Raw genomic sequence first — 26716 nt, forward strand, 5'->3', positions numbered from 1 at the left:
GTTTCCTTTCTGCATGGAAGTGTGCGTAACTGCAACTGGACGGGTATGATGATGTTACACGAAGCTTTTCCTATGATTTGCCTCTTCCTTCCTTTTCTCCGTTAAAAGCACTTTGAAGAGCCCATTTAAATCCTATTAGCTTTAGCGACGCCACCGAGACTAATGGGACACAAGATGGGACCTTCGAGGCACCGAACATAGCAGTGTTCAGTACATTCGTAACGCACGACCGCAACAAACGTGTCAACAATATCAATGGAGGATGGCCGTACTGTGGATTTTAGGATTGCTAATCTCTTTTTGTGCAGGACAGCTCTTAAACGATACTTACGGTGGCCTTACTACTAACCCGGTGACTGAATCACCTCCAACACAAGTGGCTCGGTGGAACAGTTTGAAGCGTTATTCTATGCATTACGGTGGATCGGGGTCGCAGACTGCGTTGTCCAATGTGCCAGTTAAGAGGGACTCCCTTTCATCACGCATGTAAGTAAGACGATTCCATAAAATATTTCTCTTCTTTACATCAACTAGTTCTTCCTTTTTTTTGCAGGACATCAGGTGTTGTCGGTGGTGTCAAAATTATCATCTACTTGTTTCGACTGATCGGTGATTTTCTGCGAAAGTTTGGTGCCGAGCTGCGGGTTGCCAAGTGTCTACTGATGTATTCGTTCACATTCCAACCGCTCAGCTCCAAGATAGCTGGCGGTTCGATACAGAACTGGTTGACGGGGTACTTCGGTGCGGAAGATGCTCGCGATCTGTATCGCTTTTTGTCGCGCAACTTGTTCGCTCAGCTGGGACTTTCAACGGACGTGTAATGGATGTATATCAAAGCGAACAGTCATACAACCGGTCGTTTTAAGTCAGAAAATTGTATTACACTTTATTATAGTTTAAATCGACGCTGTCCCTACAGGACCATATTCGTTCGTAGACTAACAACCCTACGGTTGAACGAATCTTTGCTACACATAGTAAATATATGCCTACATATCATTTAGATCACTAGCTGATGCTGCTCCGTCTCACATACGGTTTGAACCATTATCATCTTCTTCCATTCGAAACATTTGTTCGCTTTATTGTGTAACCGAACGTATTCGTTCGTTGCTTTAAAACAGTGTACAGTGTACCAAGGCGAAAAGTAATAGTAAATAGTACAAGGTTCTGCTCACGCATTTGGATCACGGAACAGGACTGGGATCGCACCTCATCTGTCTATCTCACAAGTCCTAACGCAGAATATAACTTAAGGAGTGGCGCAGTGGCATAGAGATATAGTGGTAAAAACGTACTAACGACGAGATGATCGTCGAATTAGGGCAGTTACGCGGTAGAGAAGACCGATCGATCCAGTTCGACGTTCGGTGAATTCGTAATTGAACAATAAAATAAACTAGCAAAGGTGTGAGAGAAACTATCAATTATGGCCGCTCAATATTTACAAAAAAAAAAATGGTGCTTCCTGCCCACGTGTGGCAATAGCACCGCTTACTATCTTTCTCTTTCTAACCGATAAATTGTGTAAGATCAGGGAACTGGAAGCCCTGGAAGGTGAACGGTGCCGTGGCCGTCTGCTGCTGAACGATACGGGACCGTGCAACACGCTGAGGAGGTGGCCGCAAGCTGATCGGAATGTTACGGCCCTGAGGAGAGGCGTTCTGTAGCACCAGTCCGCACTGTGCACTGCAGACGTCGTCCCGAAGAATCACGTCACGTGGCCACTCACGGGCAAGCTGAGCACAGTCGGTAATGCGTAGCGATGCACATTGGGGCTGTTTAGTATGGGGAAGAAAAGGGAAATAGTAAGTACCAACCAAAAGATGCTAAAAAGTACAGTTTATTCGCTGATAACTTACCCCTTCGTTGGTACAGATGCAACTCGTACATGGCGATGGGAAGGCCGACTCACCGACGTTCACGTTCTTGCCTCCGATTTGGCATCCCTGGACGACGTTTTCCCTCCACGCACTGAGATCAATTTGTGGCATGGAACTGCACGGCACGCGTGGATTGCTAAAAGAGAGAGAGAAAGTTGAACAATGAAGATGTGGTCCAACCAATGCGGGAAGTCCATTACTTACAGGAAGTTGCTTGGTAGATCGAAAGCTGCACGCTGCATATCACCAGTAATGTCTAGACTCTCGCAAACGATCTTCGCCAGCGTCGTCTTACGGATCTCTGTTAGCTGCTGCTCCGTAAACTTAACAACTGGATCTTCGTTTTCGTACCTGCAGGAAAGAGTATCGATCAGTAACGAACCACAACACACATTTCCCTTGCTTCCCTCGCTACACCTACCAGAAACGATCGCATTTGCGCAACTGTCGGAACTGGATGGCAATAATGCAGGCGAAGGTTGGTCCAACCAGTCCACCCTGTAGCGGACGCTCGGACATACCGCCCGGGAAGAGATCAATATCATCCACGTGAGCGTAGATGCGACGCAGCCTAGCGATTACTTCCGGTGGAATTTCGCGACCAAGATCTTCCCATGTCTGGGCCCGCTTCAGATTGCACAGTGCGCGGTAGTTGTTGTACGAAGGAATACCATGATCACGGCCACGGTGAATGTTTAGCGCAATCAAATCGAAACCAGAGAACGGAATGCGTCGATCCTCGAACAGATGGTTCGTGACCTCGCCGGTGATGAACTGATCGAGCGTTTCCATCGGTGTCGCCACGAGACCACGTGCAATCTCATCCACCAGTCCCGGTTGTAGGAAGTTGTCCGTGCGGAAGAATCCATCACGCAGCAGTAGCGGAGGATCGATCGGTTGATGCTGCACGCTGAGCCGTGGAATGTGTGGACGCAACAACGAATGGCCGATACGGAATGCGGCCGCTGCGAATTCCGTCACAATCGAGGGATTGCAGGTTGGGTTGTACTCCTTGTAGTAGCCTTGCGACAACAGCTTCAAACCGTACAGATTGACTGCGTTCCAGCTGAGGATGCGTGGCAGGAACTCGTTGTAGGTGATGTGCTGATTCTGGGCAATTACGATACGTCGTGCCTGCTCGTACAGCTGATCACCGTTCCAGTGTGGGTTGACACCGCGCAGTCCTTCGACGATGCGGTTATGTTCGCGCATGAATACGGTGTGGATCGCTGTTAGGCCTGGCTGTTCCGAGGCACGTCCATCACCCGCAATGAAGCAGTAGCCGCTCGGTGATTTGCACTCGGGATGTACCGGGCTCTGGGGCAACAATTCCTTACCCTGTATTGGATGGATCGTTGAGTTTAGACGACCCGAGAAACCGCGCAGCTTCTTCGCAATGCATCCGTTCTCGCCGTAGATCTGTGATGCATCCAGGAAGGCCGTATTCTGGTTGATCTGTTCCCGGGGTCCCAGTGTCTGCTGACCGGGCAGGGAGCGCATAGACGGGAAGCACAACCGTTCACCGCTTGTGACGTTTACCTCCGGATAGTAGTGATCGCGTGGAGGTACCGGGAATGGGCTACACTCCGGATGTACGGTACGGGGTGAGTCACACGATCGACAGCTCGGAATCGATTCGTGGAAACCCTTGTGGATCGGTGTCATGGTGAGATCGTGATCAAGGAACTGTGCATACTGCATCACCATCAGCGAGTAGCGCGTGTGCAGATTGGAAATATCCGGATGAATTAGCGAGGATATGGACCGCGGATTCGGCAACGGTGTACCGGTGACGGAGAGTGATCGTGGCTGAGAAATTCCGTCATCATACACTGGAGGTAGTAGTCGAGCGAACACGGTAAGTGATTGACCTAGTTCCGGGTTGCGCAGATTGTTACAGTGGGCGGTTAGCGTACGGAACGGTGTCGTCGTGTCACAGGATGCTTCCAGATTTTCACACTGCGGTTCCAGATTGATGGGCGAGATCGAACCCGTAATGAACTGATTGACGTCCACGCTTTGAAGCGCATTGCTGAAGTCGTCGCTGGTAAATCCGCCCAGATTATTGTCAAACACTTGGCGCTTGCGACGTCGCAGACTGGAGAGTACACGAAGTTGAATTAATCGATCTTATTATACAAAACATTGGACATCCTAATGGAAACATGTCTACTTACGTGTGCAGCGAGTTAACGATCTCGTTCGTGGCCAGTTCGTAGAACAGCGAGGTGTTGGCGATGATCAATGCATTTCGGTTAGCTTTGCTGAAGGAAGCGGCCGTCCCGTCCGGAGACTTGGCATCAATGCCTCCCTCTGTGGATGATGAATGAGATGCAAATCAGGACAGTGTGATTAATGTCAGTTTCGCGCCTCCAAAGGCGCGCATGAATGCGAGATTACTTACGTCGTACCCACGCTTCGTATTCCTGTCGCTTGCGTTCGTTGAGCTTCGTTTTGGCCTTGTTGATTGCGCTTGAGATCAGATCCATATTGAGTTCCTCGAACTCGGGGGGTGTTGGCTGTTCTTCCTGCATGTACTCTTCCACCTCGTCGTCCTGTTCCGAGCGCCAGGCTGTAACGTCAAGCCCGCTCACCTGTTCACAGCTAAGCCGCGCATTCAGATACGGATCCTCGCGGATGAATGCCTTCGGCTGGGCCCGCAGTACGTCCTTTGTTTCGCACAGCAAACCGGAAAGCGTTACCCGGCGTATAGCTTGCAGCTGTGGCAGTGATAGCGAGGACGGCGGAAGATCATTCTCGTACCAGAACCGATCGCTGCTACGCATGTTCGCAAACTGGATGGCCAACAGGCAGGTTAGTGTGGGTCCGAACACTGTTCCCAAGGCAGGTGTTTCCATCAGTCCACCAATCAACAGATCGATATCTTCCGGATCCCTGGAGGAGTTTCAAAGAAGACAAACGATCATTTAGTAAGATCATTGTACACCGATAGAAATTTAAAACACGAAACTTACTGGTACATGTTCTCCAACACCTCGCGTTTGCTCTGTCCCAGTCCAAAGTATTGCATGTCGTCGAAGCTGAGCTTAGTGCCGAAAGGCTTTCCAAAGCGCTTTTCACACAGATTGATCGCTTTGTGGTACGCCGGTACGCCATGATCGCGTCCACGATGAACTGCCAGCGAAATCGGTGTCCATTCGTCGTTGAAGCTTGCATGGTCCGGAATGAATGTTTGCTGCATGGCCGGCGAAGACAGCAAAATCTCGGCCGACATAGAATCGTTGTACATGTCTGGGGGTAGCATCGTGAGGAAGGCTGGAATAGCACCGACGGCCACCTCGGCAAACATGCCGGCACGGTTTGCGCTAGAGTACCCACTGTAGTGTCCACCGGTTTCCAACCGCAGATCGGGATTGTTCGTGATCTGGCTGCCCAACAGGATGGGCAAGAATTCGTTGTACGTGATGTGTTGAATCTGTGCCATCACAATGCGACGCGTCTCGTAGAACAGTGTCGTATCGCTCCACTCGGGATTAAGCTTTGTGAGCTGATCGGCGATCCGGTTGTGTTCCTTGAGCAGTACCGTGTGCAGTGCACCGATAGCACCCGGTTCGTTACAACGCAGACAGGCACCGGTGTCTACCTTGCCGTTTAGGAACGTTCGCAATGCATGGATTTCTTTCTCAGTAGTACCATACAATCCCGATCCATCCAGAAAGCCGGAAGCTGCATTCATCTGTTCGCGATAGTGGAACTCGCAGTTGGTAGAATCGTGCGATGGGATCGATCGTTTGTATTCGCGACATCCTTCACCCATCCGTACGTAACACTGCACGACGTCGTCCTGTGTCTCGTCCGCTTGCGTTTGATTGCGACAGCAGCGGTAGCGTGAATTCGGGGATAAGATCTGCACGAGATCGTACGCTAGCAGCTGTCCCCAGGCCGGCAGCATGGCCGTGATGTGTGGATGGATGGCCTTCTCATCGACGGATAGCTGCAGTTGATTAACGATGAAGTCGGGCGTGGGCAGAGCATGCGATCCGATCGATGTACGTGGCTTCAGTTTGCCGTCCGCATAGTCTGGCTGCAGCAGCCGAATGAAGGGATCACCACGGGCACCCCAGAAACGGTGATTGAAGTTGTTACATTCGCCGGACGCTGAACGGAACTTGCTCGGTGGGCAGGGTAAAGGTTGCTGGACTTGGCAGCTAGCAGAACCGTTCGGTTTTTCCAGCAGCAAAGCGGAACGGGCCCGTTCCTTCAGATCGGCTCCCGCCGTGGAATGTGCGAGGACTAGTAGTATGAGACCGCATGTAGCCAGGCGCCATAGTTGGTACCTACATTGATAGGAATTCAGAAACAGAAAAACAAACAAAGCAATTATGTTAAAAAGGCTAAACGATTATCGAAGGTCAATGACGCGATATATATATGGTTCGTGGTCTTGTCGATAAAATGTCGTTCTTTGGTCAGAGATCATCAGAGAGAGAGAGTTTTTGATCCGGTTTGTTTTTTTGGACGTTCGAGAGCTTTCCGAGAGTGAAAACGATAAAGCGTGCTATTGCGATTACGGAGTGGAAATAATTTAAATATTTAATTGATTGGTCAAGAAATCATCAAGCAATGTGGCGTGATTCGACGCCAAGATGGACGACGTCGTCCAACCTCGATCAACACGCGCTACAGGTGGATTTTTACGTGGGGGAAGGTAGATATGAGATGTCACGAAGGAATGTCGATTATCGTCACACCCCGTGTAGCGACCGGTGGCGCTTGAAGGTTCAATAGAATGATAATGCTACAATCCGGTTTAGGGGTGGTGTCATCATTATGCGATAGCAACATTCTTGCGCTCCTAACTGGCTTTGGCTATCTTTAGCGATGAGACCTGTTTTCGTTGTTTTTCTGCTAAAAATATGAACAGATTCCTGTTCATTTTGGGACAGTCGATGATGCCATGATCGCGATTTAAACAAATTAGGAGCAATATTGTTTACCGGCCGACATGGAATGAAAGTGAAAACTATGGAGACTGATCGTTTTGTTGGGGACTAAATTTCTCTTGACTTGATATGATTGCATATGATTGCTTAGGAGAAGTCATTTATTGCAGTTTCCAAAATATTGCCGGCACTTAGGCAATAAGAACTCTCCAGGATAATATAATTCGCTCGAGATAGATTTCTCCGGGCGAACCGTGGTAGTAATTTATGTATCGCAAACCGGTCCATTTTTGGTGTGCGTGTCTGGACATCCTACCCATGGTCGTCAGAACCATAAACTTGTATTTCCTTTCTCAAGTATTGCTCGTAAAAAGGAAAGGAAATCGAGACAGTGTGTCGCATGGTTTATTCGTTATTTGACTTGTAAAATTAATGACCATCTCATTTCAAGTGCCATGTTGTCCAAAGTCTTCTGGAGAGGTTTTGGTAAAGCTTGTCGCTGTATGTCCAACAGGCGACAGAGAGGTTTATTGTTTGAATTGAAATTTATCAACATTCGAAAAACCAGTTGTTTCCACAAACATGGCGTGGTGTAGACAGCAGCACAAGCCAGAGGCAGAGGTCGATATTTGCCAACCACAAGAATTCATGTTTGTATTGATTTGGTTAATGCTCGGAAGATGTCACATGGCGCGCAGTATCAATGTTCCGCGGTAAGATGTCGCTAAGGGTAAAGGACAAACAATAATCGTGTTGGAAGTTGTGTGCGTAATTTATTGATCGTGCCAACAGCGAGATTGAGAAAGAAAGCCACATGTTTGGAGCTGATGTCGGCCTTGCAAAACTGCAGAAGCATTTGATCGACCGTTGATTTATCGATGGTTATCTAACGTCTTAGCCGCGCTCTTAAAAGCATGTCAGGAAAAAACAACGATCATCCGATCATTTCAACCAACGTGAAAATTGCTTTGTGCAGCAGAAATTGATGGCATCTCATCAGTGATGATATCTAATCAAGCGGAAAGGTCTTACCATACCGGATTGAATGGATCCGTTGTGCATTCCTGTCCGTCCGTCCAAATGCAGCAAAACGTGAATTAATCCAGCGATCCTCGCACGATCGTCGCGCAAGGCACAAACCCATTTGCGAATGTGCTGCGCCAATGTGTGGGTGACCTTTTCTGCTTAGGCAAAATACGCTGGACACGGAAAAGAAGACACTTTGATTACCCGTCGTTCAGCAGAAACGTTGAAATGATACGAATGGATTCCCATTCCCATTTCGCAGGCGACGGAATCGACCTGAAGCAATGCGCGAAGGCTTAACGTGCGCGCGCGCGCGCGAGTCAACAAAATGGCGTTACGCAAATGGTTTTAGCAAATTCCTTGGTGGAATCGTCACACGCGTGTCACATCGGGAATGTGGAAGTGAGATTTTGCTTTTGTTGCGTTCCAGTTCGAGCCGGATTTGGTTTGGAAGCTATCGAGTGTAATGTGCTCCATGGTTGTATGATGATTGAGAGACATTAAATGAAACTTAGATGATCCACAACGTATCGAAAGTAGTTAAAATAGATTTCTTGAACAAAAAACACGTTTTTTGATATTTTTGTATTGTGGTTTCGATTGAATGTGACATTTTTTTGTCTGTGACTGTTTGGTTTGTTTACATGTGTCAACAGAGTGACCAGATTGTTTTCCTCGTTATCGGTAGGAAAGCAAAAAAATTATCGGTAGTTGTCGGTATGATCCTAATTCTGTTCGCCTCATGTTCTTTTCATCTAATACGTGTGAGGGGGGGGGGGGGTGTTCGCAGGGTAAATGGAAATGTTGAAATGTTGTGAATTTTGTCGTTCTCAACGACACAAAAAGAGCCAAACCTCGGGAGAAACATTCAGTGTTTCATTGTCTGTAGACAATTTATTCATGACATTAATGATTTCTTCACCCATATTAAGAAAAATCTGTGATTTTCGGTAGGATTCTTGAAAAATCGGTAGTTTCAGGGTGCTTGTCTGTGAATCGGTAGGCTAATCAAAAATCGGTAGGAATACAGATAAATCGGTAGTTCTGGTCACACTGTGTGTCAAAGCATGTTTCGGTTGCCGGTTTGAGAAAATTGATCTAGGTATCATTGAAGTCTCCACGTGCATACATTTTCCGGGAAAAGTGGTTTAAGTGAAGTGCATTTACTGTGTTCTGCCATACTGCGTAATGTAAGTATTGAAATTTTATAAACGTAGCAGTATAATTAAAAAAACATACATAAGTAAGTTATTCCAGCGTTTTCTCCACAACCTTCTGCTTCCGATCATGCGCATACCGTACCGTTTGGTTCGTTCGATCTTACGGCATCCATTCGTTTGCACGATCAAGTACGACGGCAGTTGGAAATTAGGTTATGTTTTGGTTTCACTTTCGTGCCTACGCCGGGTAGGTAAAGGCGGACGCTAGACACCTTCTCCGGTGGCAGGGCCAGCGGTTTCGATGCATGATCGGTCACCCCATAACACACACCTCCGTGATATTGTGCATTAGAGGTTACTCGAGCGGAAAGACATAGTTTCTTGGGCTATTATTTATTTTGTACACCCCCTCCCCATTTTCCAAAAGCGGCGAAAGGAGGAACACACCCTACCGTACTGCAGGGTGTTAGGACCGGGGTGGGCACGGTCCGTAATATGCCTCCGGCAAACAGGTTCGTCGCAAATCGCGCAACGTAAATTAACACACTTTTTTTGTTATTTATTTTGCCTTTTGTCCGACGATTATCAGCCGGAACTTTTTCGGGGTTCGGTTTGATTCTTCTACTACCCACCCCCAAATGGCGCCGGCTGTTTGTAGGGGTTGACGTTGAGTAACACGCTGAGCGCTGATGAGCAATATATGGCGTAATAATGGTACACGAACCACTTTCTCCGGATTGCTGATCCCCCTCAGCTTGTTTTCTACCGATCGTTGTTGTGTCTGCTGCTTTTGAGGATTGCCAACTACGTACGGAGCGTCAGATTAAGTTGTGAGGGCATGTGACCTTCACAACCGAGGTAGATTACATCAATCAGCCGGTTACCGAACGACACCGAAGGAAGCACATAAATGGGCTTGAAATGATGGTGCGAAACGAATATAAGATGAAGATGGCTTCGGAGCTAGTTTTAATTTATTTTGTTTAGCTACAAAAAATCAACAAATAAAACTTTAAAATTAAAATATTTCACGTCAAAAAACCCACTTCCGCAATAAATCTCGTCTTTAAGACGCACACAAACACACGGCACACGGCTAACTAAACAGAGGTTGTGTGATTACCGGTCGTCGGCATGACACACATGTCCCGTGATGGATTCGATTTAATCGGTACGCGCGCGGTAAACGATCATTTTCAGAACAAAAACATAAATACAGCAAAACAAAGCACATGTGCGTCCGCATGCCGGTTCTCCTTGTGAATGACTCATCGGGGTGCTAAGATGATGAGAATTGAGCGTTAGGACATCGAAAAAAAGGCCAGCCTTTTATAGGAAGGAAATGAATCCGGCTCGACATTGAGCGGATTCGCTTCTAAACGTGCGCCATCATCATCGTGGTGTGTTAAATGCTTTCCGGTTGGTTCGTTTCCTGTGAAGCAGTTTCCGCACGATCGGCACAATCACCGTCCCGCCATCATGTGGGACAGTTGCGAAGGTATTCCGAGTCGAAGTACACGACCGTTATTGTAATATCATCCCGGAACAACCTGACGATGTCCTGGGGCAGCGATAGCATGTGCGATAGTTTCGAGTGCTCCACACCGTACTCGGTTCCACCGAGCGCATTCCGGATGAGATGGGTCGCCGCATTGCGATCGAGCGGTTTCTTCTGCAAACCGGCCTTTCGAGTGCTCAACATTTGGCTAATTTCGCCCAGCGTAATGTCCTGCTTCGGTAGGGTGAGCGGTTGCAGGAACGCCTTCCCGTACATATGCTCACCGACGAGATGGACCGTCTGCATCGCGCTCATCGTATCCCACAGCCCATCGCTGGCGATGATCAGAAACTTGTCGCGGGGCGTTAGGATGTGGTGCGTGATTTCCGGACACGCGCTCAGGTACGGTGGCGTGAGGTAGTATGGCGCCATTACTTGCTCCCCGAACTGTGGCACAACGAGCTGTTCAAGCTGCTCGCGTGTCCACTTGTAGCGAAAATCGCCCATTGCACGTAGCGGCGCTAATTGACCGAGTAAACGTTCGCCACGAATCACCGTGTCCCGCTCCGTGGCGGGATGTTCGCTGAGCAGACGACGAACCTCCCCAACGTTGTCGGAGTTGTGTTCGTTGGTTAGCTTCTTCGCAACCCACTGGCCGGTATCGGTGACAGTGCCGAGCACGGCCGAACAATCACCAACGGATGCTACGTGAAGATGGGGCCCGTCAATGTGTGCCACCAGCGCCACCGCACCACTCATCGCTACCGACATCGTCCGCAGGCTGGGCATTTCGATCGCCTCACGGGACAGGTCTTGATCGAGCCGGATAAAAGCATTCTCCAGCGTTTGATGCATCTGAAACCCGGCCAGCGTAGTGTTGGTAAGCTCGTTCGCGAACTGGTTGAAGCTTTTCTCGTACAGTTCCTTGATTTCGCTCACGAATTCAAGCTGCAAAGAATAACCCCGAAATATCCCGGTCGATATGCGTTAGTATCGTTTAATTTGCGTCCAGCGCGTCCAATGCTCTTGCCTTATCATTGTGGCAGCTCAGGAAGGAAAAGCTCTGCGCACCGCCGAGCATATGCTGGCGGAGATCATCCGGTGGCACGAGCGAGGCAGCAATGTAGCGCATCAGCCGCTTGCTTATCACCTGCGAACAGGCCGGTCCACCATGGCCATCAAATATCCCCACCAGCAAACCGGACGTATGCACGCAGCTCGCTTCACTCCGTGAATCTTCAATTGGTGAGTTGGATGCGAGCTGATTCGAGTCGTAGCTTTTAACGGATCCACCGAAAAATTCTTGCGTGTGTTCGTTCGCGCGCAGTATACAGTTTACCTACGGGGACGGGGAAAAGCGAGACGTGAAACAAAATGGTAATTCGCTAAAGGAACCTGTTTCTGCGAACCATGCCAGAAACCAGATTCCCTTTTTTCGTACGTACATCGTATGGCGAAAGTTTCGGTGGTCCGGTCGGACGGTGGAGTGCACTGGCACGGTGATAGCTCCGGCTGAACGTTGTCGCCAACGAGCGAATCCGGATGGCGAGGATTTTTGGCGACCAGTTCGACATTTTGGCTGGAAGGAATTACAGCTCGGTTGCTGCTCTTCTTCTTGTTCGGTTGGAAGATTCGGATACGAAATTCACTAACTTTCTGCTTACATTTGTACCGCGCACAGAAACAAACTGCTTACGAATCACTGCTTGCTTATCACGAAAAACGTTTCGAATGGCCGTGGTATAAAAATAGTTTATTGTAGCTTAATGGCCCTAATTATGTTCCGGCCCCCGTACGTCTGTGTTTTGCTTTCCACATTCGTTCGCGATGAAATGGCACACCAAAATGAGAAAAACGTAATCGGTACAGAACGTAAACAAACGTGCGCTTCGGTTTGACATTTACTTTTCGCTTTGGTTTCGCTCGGTTTGAATTTTCGCTCGAATGCAAGATTGCCGGCAGAGGGCGATAATAGGCGAAATTGTTTTTCAAAATATATGTTTTCAAACATCTAATTTAAGTTTTTATTAAATTACTTTTTAAGTTTGACTGAAGAACTTATTAACGATCGGTTGTTTAACCTATTCCGGAGAAATTCGCGGAAGTCGAATATCGTTCAGCATATTTATACTAACAAAACATTAAATAAAAAAAACCTCCTTCATTTTAAAGCGAGCTTTCAAACTTTTAAATTCATCCCGGACATCAGATCGGCGCCACAGGACCCGGATGTTGCAGTTTTGCCTTTCGCAGTATTTTCAAGTATCGTCCAGTTATAACTGGTCTGTTAAAAAGAACTTTAAAACCGATCCCGGACATTAATTTGGATTATACCGCACTAAACTACCGCGAGGTGAATATATCTCGACATTTGCTCGAGCGATCCTTGCTCACCGCAAAATTCGCATGTCATGGCCTCGCTGTGTGTGTAAAGCTTTGCAAAGATCAGTACTGCGGTAAAAAGTGCAGATAGTAGGATACAAAACTCAATATTGGATGAGTTGCTCCCCCGGGGTACTATGAATGAAAATCACGGCTTTGCGCCATTAGCGTGAAGGCTCTGTACAAACATTGATGAATCGTTTAGCTGGAGTGAGATAATAAGCCGCTCGTTATTTGGGTTTTGCTGCAGAATGGCGATAGAATCCGTAGCTTGATTGGCGTGATAATTGAATTACGGGTATAAAAAAGGAGAGTACACAATGGTTGCCGGAACACTAGGAAACAACGGAACATGTGGCAATCCTGTGGAGAATATTAGTTCTGTTGTCGTAATCGGAATCGGTGTTCTCTCTGGTGCTTGGAGGCGATGAGAATGACATGAAGAAGCAGTGCAAACAGAACCCACTTCGATGACCTTCGTAGATTCTTCATTTGGAAGATGATCTGATCGGGTTGGTTGGATCGTGATTGATGACACCAGCTGGGAACTTCCCTTTTTTGGACGCTTTAAAGCGATTTGTGTAGTTTGTGCAAATAAGCAACTTGTTTTGCCGTGTTTTTGTCGTATCGATCATTGCTGTTGACTGTTTGCGAGACAATGCTGACCTTTATCATTCATGGTGCGTTAGATAAATTGATCCCCCGTCGTACTGGAGTAGATAAACGGTTCGTAGCGATATGACCCGCGGTAAGATATGCGGCAATAAATCCTATTTCCCAAAGACCCCTTAGGGGACCGATTAGGTGCAGGCAAGAATGTGCCAGTGGCACCCAATAATATCTGGTCGGTAAAAAGTGAAAGTAAATTGGTACGATCGTCCCAGGTGTACGTCTACTAAAGGATTGGGATTAGGAATGGTGCAACACGTTCGTCGCTTAGTTCGATCGCGAGTGTGAATAAGAATATAAATCAAACGATCGGTGACGTTGAGCGATCGGCTTTTGTTGGGAGCCCAGCAATAGTAGGACGATATCGTAGAAGGACTACAATTATCTAACGCCATACTTGCGCCTTCGTGTCACGCTCCATTCGTGCCAGGGTGACTTGAATAGAGTCATCTTCTGACGCCGAAGGGACACTGATGAGAAGACCGGCGCACATTGTGTGTGAGTTTCGTGATGAGAATTGCAGTTCGCAGCAGCTGCCAATTTATGACTCTAACAGGCATCGTAAATCGTCCGGCAAGCGCGTCACCGTGGTCGTGCCCACGAGATATCTGACTCCCCGTATACTACAGCAGACCCTGACCGGCTTCTGTACTTTCGCCGCTAGGGATAGCATTGATGTCTGTGTAAGCGCGTTGACGAGTATGTCGCGGAATGCTAATTTGAATTCTTATTGATGTTTAGTTTTGCCTACCCCTTCCTGCTAGTCGAGATACGTCGTTGTACGTGACTTCTGGCACACGAGCACTGATAGGCGGGAAGCCCGCTACCGGAGGGCTTAGGGAATGCATGTTTACCATCCCTGTTTGATTAAATCATCATCAACCTGGTTGGTTAATTATGAATGAGGTTTGGGAAGGTGTTGATTGTGCGGTTCTCCACTGTGCTACATTGTGTGAGGTACGGATCTTGGAATGATTTACGGATAAGCTTCGATGCAAGAGACATCGAATATAAAACAAAAGACTTCTCGTTAAGGAATGCATTATTCAGGCGACGAACCCTTCAAAGGTGGATGATACTATCTTTGTGGCAGATAATTCGCAAGAAGAAACAAAACAGATGATCTCACTATCGCAATTTATGCCGTATAGTTTAATCTTTAGTAATCGTTTTGACAGCATGCCAGTGTATGAGAGTTTCACACAAACGCGTGTCGATAAGTATGCAAATCTTCAATCCCAAACAATGTACCAACCAGTGTCGATGGTCCCAAGTGCTCAAGATGTAATGTTTGTCTTGGCGCTGTTTATTTGCGCACCACTTCACATCGACAAGCCACTAGGCCTGTAAGTGGAAGCGTGAGACAAGTGTTTCGTGACAAAAACATCGTACTCACGTTGGACGTAAGTTGGTTCTGTCGTTAGTGTTCTAGGATGCCCAAAAGTTCATTGTCACATTCCTGGAACTTCGAGTGCAAAAACATGGGTTCGTAAAAGGGGGGTTTTCCTGAGTTGATGCGATCATCATCATCATCATTAGTTGGTGAATTTAATTGATTTGGATTTTATACCATCGGTGCATTACTCATCCTATGTTGGGTGATCGTTTCGTTGCGATTCTTACGACCTTTGGATGATGGTACATGAATTTTTTTTCCGTTCGCCTTCTCAAAACTTAACCTCCATTTGTTGTTCGTTGTGGGAAAATGCCGGATAATAATTAAAATTGTTCCAACGTGGCACAAATGGGGACAAAATTAATCTTCTTGAATCCCTTGTGCACAATTGGTCTCAGTAGATCGATTCCATTTAGACGGGTACTACAAATAAAAGTGATTCCCTTGAACGGGTGTGCTTTCGGGCAGGCTGAAGTACAGCTCTTTTGACCTAATAAAACGATCAAATCTAATTCATCGGCTCTCGATTAATGTATCAATTCAAAAGCTTTATGCTACACACACGCTCACCAAATGACCCTCGTCGTATGTTTGTTGTTCTGCGAGATTTTTAATCGAAAGCTCTATATACAGAAATCAGCTTAAGCCTCTTAAACACAATAGTCAATCATTCAAACTAAAGGAACTCGAAGGGTTCCTAACTCGAACCCTAATGTGATCGTTCGAATGCGGTGAAGGGTTTTGACTTCTTTTACCTCTACCAAAGGTGCATCAAGAGATTTAAAGTGTGTCTGTTGTTTCTCGTGTCAAGTTGGTTCAATCAGAGCTTTTTCCATTGGTACACTCCATGAGGTAAGGCTATTAGTTTATGTGTGGGCAAAACCACTAAACGAGCACGTTTGAAAACACTTCACAGCTGATGATTTCCATCTAAATCATCACGACCGTACGACATGGAAGGGTTCGTCGTCTACGCCTTAATGCAGTCGCATCGTTTATCGAAAGCGAAATCATCGTCCCTTTTTCGGCACGCATACACACGGTTTCTGGTGCAGTGGGTCGAATGCAATAATGACACTTTGTATACATTTTCCCTCCCTGCACTCTCGTTGTCTCGTACACCCTTGTCACGGTACGGTTCAGTAGGACAGGTAGCAATTGACACATTAGTTGGTAAGCTCTGCACGTAATTATTGTGCACAAGCGTGATGGTGGTGGCGTAAGCGTGTGTGCAGCAGACGCATCAAACGAGTGCATTTGTTTTGGCCATAAACACTGGCAGCCACATTTACGAACAATGCAGTTTGCGTCTGGACCGGCGACGGATGACCATGGCCGGAAGGGGTTTAGTTTTTGAGGTTGCAAAATTTAATGATTCATATGAGGAGTTAAGGATTGCTGTAGAACATAAGTTTAAGGGCAATAAAATTACGAATCGGTTATGATGAAGCGATTTAGTAACATTTTTTGCTGTAAATCCGTTGTTTTTAACTCAGTGTTCCGTGTTCAAGTTGACCTGTTCGAAGGTTCACGCAGGTCATACTCGATCCAACGCACCCACCCAACGCTCGGCCATTGACACCTTTTATCTTATCAAGTCAGTTTTACAAAAAATCAAGATAGCTCGCAACTGTTTGTAAATATTTATCATTGTTCAACATATCGATCTCGAGTTTCCTACCATTTTTAATCGCTTTCCACGCAATTAACTAGCTCGTGGTGATCGTGCCGCCTCCGTTACAAAACCTTCATCACACATACACGCACCAGCACCTGACACGCTAAGATGGTTCCGAAGGCGAGACCGATTTTAATGCTGTCCGAGCAAGCAAAGTTCCACCACGGTGCATCGTTGAACCATAAATGGTTGTGTGGTTTTTCGGGTGTGGTGAAAAACTTAGCATTACACAGCTGACTCAGTTCAGCGATTTTTCCTTAGGGTAGATCGCCAAGCGTGTGTTAGTGTTGGACGCTTCATTCCATCAGGAAGTGTACATTACAATGATGCGGCGAATGCGAAATAGTATGAATATTTTAAATCATGCTACTAAGCCAACACATGTTTTTTTTTTTTTACTTTGTTGTTCCCAGCTCACGATAAAGGTAGAAAAAAAATCGGTAACTTCCGCATTAAGCGATGTGCTCGGGTGAAGTTTTTCTTATACCGTTTACATGCAGCTCGAACGGCCATTATTATTGGGTTCGAAACCGCAAAACATTTCCCAGGCTCTCCAATCAGCGCAAATAGACACGCCGGGTTCGGGTAATGGATCGACACGATAGTGTAGTTACCGGCAAAGCCGCGTGGGAACGTGATGCATTCAATCGGACGTGCAGTTCGAAGATTCCGCAAGATTTCGACTTGCCTTGGGAACCGTTTCCGAATCCGATCCGCTTTGGTTTCAACCGCCCGATTGTGGTTAGGAGTTTGATTTTTTTTTTTCGGGGGAGTGGAATTCGGTTTGTGCATGCTTTAGTTGATCGGCTAAGATGAAAGGGAAAGTTTTTGCAATAGAAAAAGATTAAATTTTCAAACAGCAAACCTTGATTTATTGGTGGTTGGTGATGCAAAAATGCAACAGCAAATTAGTTTCTTAATACGAAAATGCTGCATACATTGCATAAATTTGGGCGCAATCGTTAAGAAATCCATTTCATCATTTAAAAAACCCAAAATAGCTTCCAGAACTTCTCGACAAACCACTTCACCGCGAACAGTAGCTGGTTCGCATCACCAATACCAACACTGCGAAGCCATAGGTGTCAGGGTTAAACCATCCGGCCAGTTTGAGCTTGCAAAAGCGGCAAATGGTGAAATCCGTCCGGCTACGAGCTGGCGCCAAAACAAAAAAAATACAATAATCGAGTCGTCTTTTGCGGTGGACGCTAAAAGACCGAAATGTGCAGCGATCTAAGTTGATGCCGGAATGGAGAGGAATTTCGAACCTGCGTGGCTATTTCGAAATCGGCACGACCTTCGGTAAACATTTTGGCAAACCGGGGGACCGATGCGGACGCTAGGAAGGTGCATGGAGACAAACAAATTTGTGTGCATGCAAATCAAATGGTTTGCAATTTAGTCTTTAAATTATCATACAGGTCATTTGAATTTACTTAACCAGTGTTTGTGGTGTTTAGATGCGTAAGTTCTTTGAACCGGATGCAGCTATTAAAACCGTTTAGAAATACCTCCATTGGTGGGTGTTTGTGCTGTGTCTGAAGCGTTACAGAGAAGGTCAACAGAATTACCCTTTCTGGAGCGCCGAGCCCGTCTGTTGGTGGTGGAGAAAGTTTTGCACAACAGCAAAACCCTACGCAAGCGAGTACGAAGAAGATCTGTACCCCCGCAAGAGTGAAAAGCTTGTTCGATAAAGAAGAAAAGTAAGGATAGAAAAAAAGCAAAACCATCGCACCAGAAGTAGATCGTTCGGGAACGTTCGCACAAGAGCGAGTTCGGGAACTTTCATTTTCAATAAACCCTTCGCAACGCGTGTAGGTCGGTACTTGTTCCTGCTGCTGAATGGGACATTCTTCTGCTTTGCTTCGTTTTTTCGGGTGGGTGGCATGTTTTCTCTTCTAGCTGGTTGTGTTTATTTTGATGCAAAGAGACGTGTTTGCTCGCCCCAAAATAAAAAAAAAAAACTTCTCCACCGGGTGCCGGAAATGCAACCGAAAAAAGCATTATCTTCCATGTACGGGCATTTTTAAACAGCTATTGTTTTAGTTGTTCGAAAGTGGTGAATACTTTCGCGCTTAAATTATCACTCATAATTGTGTAAAAACAAGGAGATACACAAACTGCAAACAACCTCGGGTCTTGGGGTTGGTTTCCCTTTTTTTTGTTGTTGACGTCAGTTGTTGTGGCTAGCTGCTGCAATCCGTACACACCACTACATGACACCGATACTGACCTGGAGGTGAAAAGAAAAGAAAGGAAACATACTTCATTAAAATGATGCATTTTTGTGTGCCTTGAGTGTGTGTGTGTGTGGGTGAGGAGAAGAGGGAGCATAAATGGGGGTGATGGAAGGTGTGACTTATGCAAGTTTGTCTTTGTGGATTTTGGTTTTGTTTTTTTGCCCGTTCTCGTATCCAAACTCGTTCCCGCTGTTCATGAAGCTAGCTAAAGCTTAGCGATTATAATGGAATTTTTGGAAAATGTCATGATCATTAGGAGAAAATTATAAGCTTAAAGGTAATAAAATATCGAAATTGATGTTAAACGTTTAAGTGTTTTTTAGGGGTTGGGCGTTTGAAGTTGTATTGCATATTAAATATGTTTAACAACGCCAAAAACGTAACCATTCGCGGTAGGCTTTAGCATATTCAAATGAAACTACACACGAACGGCATCAGTTCCGAACACCAGGTGCGGAAAACGAAAGCACATGCTTCCCAGCATCCATCCCACAAAACAAAACACACGGGACGGACGCACACTTTCACGCATTGTGGCACTACATTCACTTTCGATCGTAGTGCTACGGACTTACTTCATCTGCAACCAAGAGCGAACACGCACGAGGCTGGTAACCGATCGAGTAACGTGATGAGTTTCTTACTGTCTGTGTGTGTGTGTCGATCACGAAAGGAAATGAAGCTCTTTCACCGTTTCCAAACATCACCGATCGGGTTGTGAGCTCTGTACGGGTTGGTGTCTTAATGCTACAGCTCACATCGCTCATCCCGCCCCAATGCAACGTAACGTTCACAAATCGGAGGAACGTTTGGGTGTAAAAAAAAAGAAGAGAAAGATTTTATAACACCGGGAAAACAACTTCTTCCGATCGGATCGTGTAACGCCGGATATGAAGCGAGATGTCGTGAAGGTTTTGTTTTTATTACTGTTTGACTGATTTTTTTTAGTATCAAAACAGTTGACAGTGTCGGTTAAATAATATCGTGATAACAGCGAATTGTTTGCCGGCAGAAAAAGTTATGCCATTTTGTTGTTGTTTATTTTCTAAATAAACACCCTTTGTTGTTTGTGTCTCAAATAAAATGTACGAAACGAGCTGTTCGAACGACAGAATCAAAAGACATCAACGATCGAGCAAGCGTGAAACCTTCCCATCAGTTGTTGTGCTATTTTATGTTAGCGATTGCTTACTAATTACATTAAATTATCCATACAATTCCACGTTTCGGAATCGGTGTGAAGGTGAGAACTGAAATTAAACTGTCTCATTACTGGTGCTAATTGGTTATGTCTGCAGCACTTACAGCTACGCCATTCAGAACGAAAGAAATCCACCGACAGAGGTATATTGAAGCACAAAATTGGTAGTTTTTGCACCGACCAAGAAGACGAATTTAATGCAAAAACTGTGCCCGCTGCGACACGGAGACATTTTCTGTGCTCATCTTCGGCACGATTCCGGACCGGTTCTCCTTGAACGGTTTCGTTGCAGCCGGTGACGACCGGTATGCATCCGCCTGCCACCGTCTAGCAGGTTTTCTGCTGCTATGTGTTGGTGCTGTTTTTGTGGCAAAATCGTGGGTGTCGAATCGTGCAAAGGAGCAACAACCTTGCAGGCAGTGTGTTGGATTGGATTGGGGGAAAAAATAAAATTCTTTACAATAACATATCGCTGCAAATTTGCGTTAATTTGTATAAATCTGTTTTTCCGCACGTCAAACTTGAAGCTGGATGTTTGTTGTTGGAAGTGCCAGGTGTTTAATGTCACCATTTGTCATGTTTCAAGTTCATACACAAGATAACCCTAACCGGGCTGCTTGGTACTGCAGCGGCCAACTGATGCGCCGAAACGCTAAGGTCGTGTCAGTATTCCTCCATCGAAGCAATCAATCATGCACCGCGCACGGTGTGACGCGCGAAGATCACCAACTGTCCCTGTGTGTGTGTGTGTGTGACAATCCTCCCGCTACACTGCACTCCATCTACCATTCCACACGCTTTGTATGTTAATTAAAGATGAAACGAGGAAATGCAGCCCGCGTGATGGCGAACGGGTTTGACAGTTTAGCAGCGGTCGGAACGGTTCGCGTTTGACAGCTCATTGGCAACCTCCCTGGGTGTCTGGGAAGGGCGAGAGATGTACGAAGATCGCTATCCGTTGGGGGCACGAGTAGAAAGTGAAATATGGCGATGGAATCGAAAAACCGAAACAAAAGGGTTGCGAGCAAGTGATAGAAAAACCACCGAAGAGATGACGGCGATGATGTCAGCCATAGCGGTGGTCGGTTGGGCAGCGGTTGACGACGTAAGCGTGCGGCCCACACCGCCCCAATCCGGCACGCTTGTCAAACGTTCGTTTGGAGGTGACAAAACCGGAGCCGGTTTTCTGCACGTGCGTATTACAAAACCGCAACGCAAGGTTCGTTCGTGGCGGAAAGCACGGCAAGACCCGTTTCGGATGCTGCCCTACAGGGTGCCTCGGCGGCGAAATCGTAGCCCTAGCGCTTGGTTACCAAAAATAATCGCTCCTCCACCGAAACCAGCATTATGGTGGAAGTGTTTCAATTTTTATCTCCACACCAAAACGGGACGGTGAAGATTTATGGGTTGTGGTGCGCGGGTTACCTGAGCGATCCCGGTTACGATCCCGGATCTTCGGCGTTTGTGGCGTGTCGCAGTCTCGCACAACGCTTCTCACCTTACAGGCGCTGTCGTGTGTGATGGTGTTTTTTTTCGCGGAATCATGCATCGCACAGATGTAGAAAATAAAAATGAAAATGAAAAATACAAAAAAAAACGGGCATTCTGGAAAATCTCCCCATTTGTGTCAGAATCCGGGATTAGCCAGAGAGTCGATTCGCATTCATTTGCGATAAGTGCATCTTCCCAGTTGCATGTTGGAATAGATTTCAAAAGCAAAAACATCAAAACGATTGATCCGGCGCGTTGGGGGAAAGGGTAAGAATAACGAGCGCACGGAGGAAAAAAAAGGTTAATGATGTTAATTGGACACCGGGTGCATGGGGCAGAAGGGAACGATGGATTCTAATGCGATGCTCGTTTGCGAACAGCGTGCTAAGTATTTCCGTGGGAGCGTCCATTGCAACAGCTGCTCGGCTGACTGACGTACGGCAAAGCACAGCTGCGATCAGGTCGCGATCGCGCAAGCTTACCGGCATGTCGCGGAGTGTCGCACTCCGAAGATCCGAGCACCTCTTTGCTAGATGATCTGTTTGATGGCAGGAACGAAAAAAGGGGAAAAAAAAACACGGACAAAGATTCTAAGTTTCGCCTCGCGGGGTTTGGCAGGTTTTCGTGTCAAACCGGTCACGATCGCACTACACAGATAATTGTGTTGGATGTGGAATGTCCAACACAGACAGTTACATACCGAATTCATTCACCTTCGCGGCGGATTATGTTAATATGCGCAGGATAGTCGAGGTTGTTTGGTATGGGACTTTAGTTTTTTTTAGATTCTTTTACATACAAAGTAGACTGGATGGTTATGGTGGGTAACTCGCGCACGGATCGTATTGCTTTTTGGCGCATTGAGTGACACAACGTACTTTCGCTCGCAAAGTGTTATATTTTTTTATTAGTCAAAAAATTAATAAACCTCAACTTAATAAGACAAACGATCTTTATCATGCTTCCGGCGTGATTATTATTACTCATGAAGCTTATTTGCAATAAAGCAAACAAAGTTCTTAGCAAAATCTACACTACCGACTTAGAATCTCTCATGTGTGGAACAAAAGACTTGACGCGAATTTTTTAAGCGACGAACCCCTTCAAACCTGACGTAATTTGGTTCTTCCGCATTCTCGTTTATTATTGTTCATTAAAATTCATCAGAATTTATCTGATACAGTAAAAATAACCCAAGATTATCTGTTAATGGTACGTAGAATGATGTTATTGTAACGGAATGTCCTGTTTTGTACGCTAAATACAATTGACACGGGTGATTCACTCGATCGAGTGCGCCGTTCGATGGAAGTTGCAAGTCGCTGTCTGCAAGCTTCGTCACGTCTGATCTCCAACACCGTAAGTGGTGTCGTCGAGGGTCTCTTAATACTTGGCCAGCTCACCGTTGCCCTTCAAAATAGTTTGCAAATATGAATGTCGTTCAATGCCGGCCCGGGAAAGCAGCACGGATCCGGGTGGCCTAAATTCGACTCCGTTTGGTTAGCGGACAGAGGAGTGTAAATGATTGTTTAGGTGTTGCAGTGCCGCGCTAACGTATTTATACCTTGACGGTTATCATGCTTATGGTGTTACTGAGGCTACCTGTTTCAAAACGGTAGGCACGCTCCAACACGTTACACATGTTCGATACAGTGACGCTGGGCAGGTAAGTTATGCTCACGGTGTTGTAGGTTATGTTTGCATTACAGAAAAGAAATAAAATCGTAACAAGCAAACGCCACCCCACCCGTTAGGTGCATAATAAATTGGGTTCGGATTTGGCGGCTTGGCGTGGCGTAACCGGGGAAGGGAGTTATCTTCGACCATTTCGTGGTTGTGGTTATTAATGGGGCGGGGGGCACAGTCGACGAATGTCTCCGGGAAAGCTTATGTTTTATTAATGAGCCACGAACCACGGTAAAGCGAAAGGATCCTGAACGTCGTAAGCACATGCAGGACCCGGCAAAGCGCTATGGAGCTATTACGTGGACAAATGCAGCACTACGTCACCGTCTGGATGGTTGCAAATTGTGTTGCGAATGGATTCTGATTCCGAGGCTTATTTATTACCATCGCCAAAATGTGTTTCTTTTTTTTTTTTTGCTTTTGCTTTCCTTGGTTATCGTGCTTTGTGGCAGTATCGGTCAAGCTCCCGCAGCAGGTGCAGGAAGCGTACAATAATTTGTGGTTCGTGCAAACGATCATGGAGTAAGAGCAACAACAACAACAACAACAACAGGTCTTTCGGGTCATTTCGGTCTGGACCGGTCCTGTAGGTAGGCAAGTTGTTCGGTAGGTATCTTCCTGTCGAGAATTGGATAATAAACCCGAGCCTTCAGGGTTCGTTTTTGGGAAGGAGGGTGTTTTGTGTTCAGGAAGACAACAAAAAAGCTGTATATAGGAAGCAATCCTCTCTGGCACAGTTAGCGACAACCGCTAACAGGTTTGCGAGCACTTCCAATCGAATCTTTTTTCCCCATTCGGACAGCCAGTGTCGCCAACGATCGTCAATATGTGAGCCGTTGCGTGCATACAAAGGTCCGTGTTTTCAGACACAAGATTGTTCTTTTAAAATTTTTCTTTATGCTGATGCGTTGGCAAACATGTCAAAATAATCCGTTAATTGGTACGGAACCATCATGCGAACCGAAGCCATATTCGATCGATACCATAAAGATGGTGTCAATTAAATGAAGTTGATTACGATCGCGAATTCGTGCCGGCTGCCTACAAACGTGGGCTTTGTTTTTTTTTCTTCTAGCTGTTCCTTTTTGTGGTGATTTTATATTGTTTTGATTGTTTCGATGAATCTATGAAAAGCGAAATTGTCCGAAAGTTGTTGGAGGAATTGTAAATGGACATAAATTGTTGTACCCTGATGGCAAAAAAAAAAATTAACTGTCCGTATGTATTGACGAAGAAAGCACATTGATCTCACAATAGTTATAAATGTTTCGAGCCAATTGTTTGTATTTCTTTTTAGCTTTAAGAAAAACAACAAAAAAACAATCATGGACTAGGCGTATTGGAATCACATTTTGTATTGCTATGGAATACATCTAACAATTTCACTCAAAAAAAAACTTTTTTTTCTTAATTTTATTTACTGGCTCACTACAAAATGCGCCAAATTCGTGCTTAGTTCAACACTGCAGCGTCTCACGCATCGCGAAACAGTAGGGAAACTTTGAGGCGGAAAAGTCCAAATATACATCACTGCAATTGCCTTTTGGAGGCCTTACGCAACACGGTAAACCAGTGAAGAAGAGAAGACTGGACATAAGATGAGAGTGTACCCACTGGTTTTGCGGGTGGAAGGTGTGCAAAACATCATCCGTGCAACTTGTCGATGCTGAAAAGTTATCTAAAAAAAAAACGAAGTGGCACAACGCGCGCAACGAGGGGTTGTACGTGAGATGAACCGGCAACGCACTTTGTGATGATGTGAAAAAAACACGTCGTAAGTTTATGCAGCTGTAAAAAACTGGCGGCATTTGTCGAGAAGAAAAAAAGAATTCCCGCTGAACAATGATTTAAGCTTTGAAACCGTCCAATCAACGTGAAATCAGAAGGAAGTGCGTTTCTTTTGCCCTTCGTAAAGTTCGACTGAATTTTGGCATTGCGTAGGCGGACTAGGGTTGGGAATGACAAAATGTAACGCCGGGCAAATAATGTTTTTTTTTTCAGTTTCGGTGGTAATATTCGGGTGCATAATGCATATTGTACAATTGTGTAAAAATTGGAGGAGTGCATAAATCACGTCACCTCCAAAATAATCGCTGTGAGAACAATCACAACGGTCACAAGAACTTGTAACTGCGACGAAGGCAATCTTTTCATTGTGTTTTGGTTGTTTGCCAATTTGGACTAATTGCAGCATCGAATTAATCAGGTTGAATCTTGCAAAGTTGCAAACATCAAATTAATTCCAAGAAGCGAGACTAATTTGCTTCAATAATTCTGATCACGATGGGAAAATGAGAAATAGGATTGGGAGTTAAAATTATCTAGATTATTATATTTGGTCACTATACTACATCACTTTAAAAAAACTTTGTATTGTATTCGAAAACTAGATAAAATTTCACAACTAAGAGAGAAAAAACACAATGGCAAAGTAAACACTACTTTGGAGTTTTACATTTTACATTGCATAAATTTAGGCGTTAACTGCTTGTAACGAAAGTGTATTAATGTAAATACGGTAATAAACAAATATAATTGTTATGCTGGTACTAATTAGAAATTCAAATTCAATCGAAATTACCCACATCTTTTCGTACAACTGCACGGCAGCAGAGACACGTTGTTAGAGAGAAAATGAAAAATTATTTTTATTTAAAAAACAACCAACCTTGCTGAACGGACTGTCGTTGTGGTGATAAGATTCATCTTCGTTTCGTTCACCGATCGGCGTGTTTGTGTGTGTGTGCTGTTAAGGCGCACGGTTTACAACAAACTGAACATAAGGTACACTACAGTTACACGATCTGTAATTTGAAACCTATTGCCGAGTTTGTATTCGAGTTTTATGGTTTATAGCCGTAACCTTACAGCGTATCACTTGCAAACACTTATCACTCTGTATATCAACACTCAAAATGCTCTAAAAATCAAAAGAGGAAACAAAAAGAATATATAAATTTAGGAAAGTGGTAGGTAGAATATTTTTTTTCTTATAAATTTTCACACAATTCACTTTCGCATTTGCCAAAAACATGTGTCTGAAACCCGCTGCTAAACGAACCACACACTGCTCACGAGGTAAGAATTTTCATTTAGAAAACTGCACTTGCGGAAAAACACTAAAATGCACTCAATAAAGCAAAGTCACGGTTTCCTTGTGTTACTAATTTCTTACACTTTACAGCAACTTAAAAGGCTAATGTTTGCCTCGACGGGCAAATCCTTACACACCGTACTTTGTTTCTCCCGTTCCGTCCACAACTCACTGTGGCGCTTGTCTAAATTTGGAAACACAACATAAAACAATGGCAGAACGGGACTAACTTTGGGCACACGGTGCACACTCCGCAACGGCTTCTCAGCGACTGGCCTGCGGTGCGTTGTGCTGATCGTGCTTTTATGAAATCAAAAGTCGTAACGGCACAGGGTGGGTTTCCTTACTCTCGCACCCTATGCAGACTCTCTCACCCGCGTTTGCGCGCGCGCGCACGCCCGATGGTAG

The 26716-nt window shown here is 45.6% G+C and overlaps 4 protein-coding genes across 6 annotated transcripts in view; 2 read left to right on the forward strand and 2 right to left on the reverse strand.

Moving 5' to 3' along the window:
• Positions 1–165: 165 nt before the first annotated feature.
• On the forward strand, positions 166–1098 carry LOC125761207 (uncharacterized). The gene is made up of 2 exons (XM_049422129.1): positions 166–486; positions 554–1098. Exons 1-2 carry the CDS (start codon positions 263–265, stop codon positions 819–821), a joined length of 492 nt encoding a protein of 163 aa, XP_049278086.1. The 5' UTR covers positions 166–262; the 3' UTR covers positions 822–1098.
• LOC125761190 (uncharacterized) lies at positions 860–26619 on the reverse strand. Of its 3 annotated transcripts, none has more exons than XM_049422097.1 (9): positions 26446–26619; positions 25883–26134; positions 4859–6181; positions 4288–4778; positions 4061–4196; positions 2305–3981; positions 2088–2234; positions 1863–2019; positions 860–1778 (listed from the first exon to the last, which is right to left on the reverse strand). In XM_049422097.1, the coding sequence occupies exons 2-9, from the start codon at positions 25918–25920 to the stop codon at positions 1512–1514; spliced, it is 4236 nt and encodes a 1411-aa protein (XP_049278054.1). In that variant the 5' UTR covers positions 25921–26134; positions 26446–26619; the 3' UTR covers positions 860–1511. The 3 variants fall into 3 exon arrangements, with proteins under 3 accessions (XP_049278054.1, XP_049278055.1, XP_049278056.1); XM_049422098.1 differs by having other exon boundaries at positions 26390–26619; XM_049422099.1 differs by having other exon boundaries at positions 26539–26600.
• The window catches only part of LOC125761204 (metallo-beta-lactamase domain-containing protein 1), an 89555-nt gene continuing 71716 nt past the window's right edge, over positions 8878–26716 (forward strand). Inside the window, exon 1 of the mRNA XM_049422126.1 lies at positions 8878–9003. The gene's annotated coding sequence lies outside the window, so the exon portion shown is untranslated. The remainder of the gene's footprint in view (positions 9004–26716) is intronic.
• On the reverse strand, positions 10269–13628 carry LOC125761202 (pyruvate dehydrogenase [acetyl-transferring]-phosphatase 1, mitochondrial). Its single transcript, XM_049422122.1, has 3 exons — positions 11917–13628; positions 11502–11810; positions 10269–11419 (listed from the first exon to the last, which is right to left on the reverse strand). Exons 1-3 carry the CDS (start codon positions 12043–12045, stop codon positions 10451–10453), a joined length of 1407 nt encoding a protein of 468 aa, XP_049278079.1. The 5' UTR covers positions 12046–13628; the 3' UTR covers positions 10269–10450.

This window comes from Anopheles funestus, chromosome 2RL (assembly GCF_943734845.2).
Source record: "Anopheles funestus chromosome 2RL, idAnoFuneDA-416_04, whole genome shotgun sequence".
NCBI classification, from domain to species: Eukaryota; Metazoa; Arthropoda; class Insecta; order Diptera; family Culicidae; genus Anopheles; species Anopheles funestus.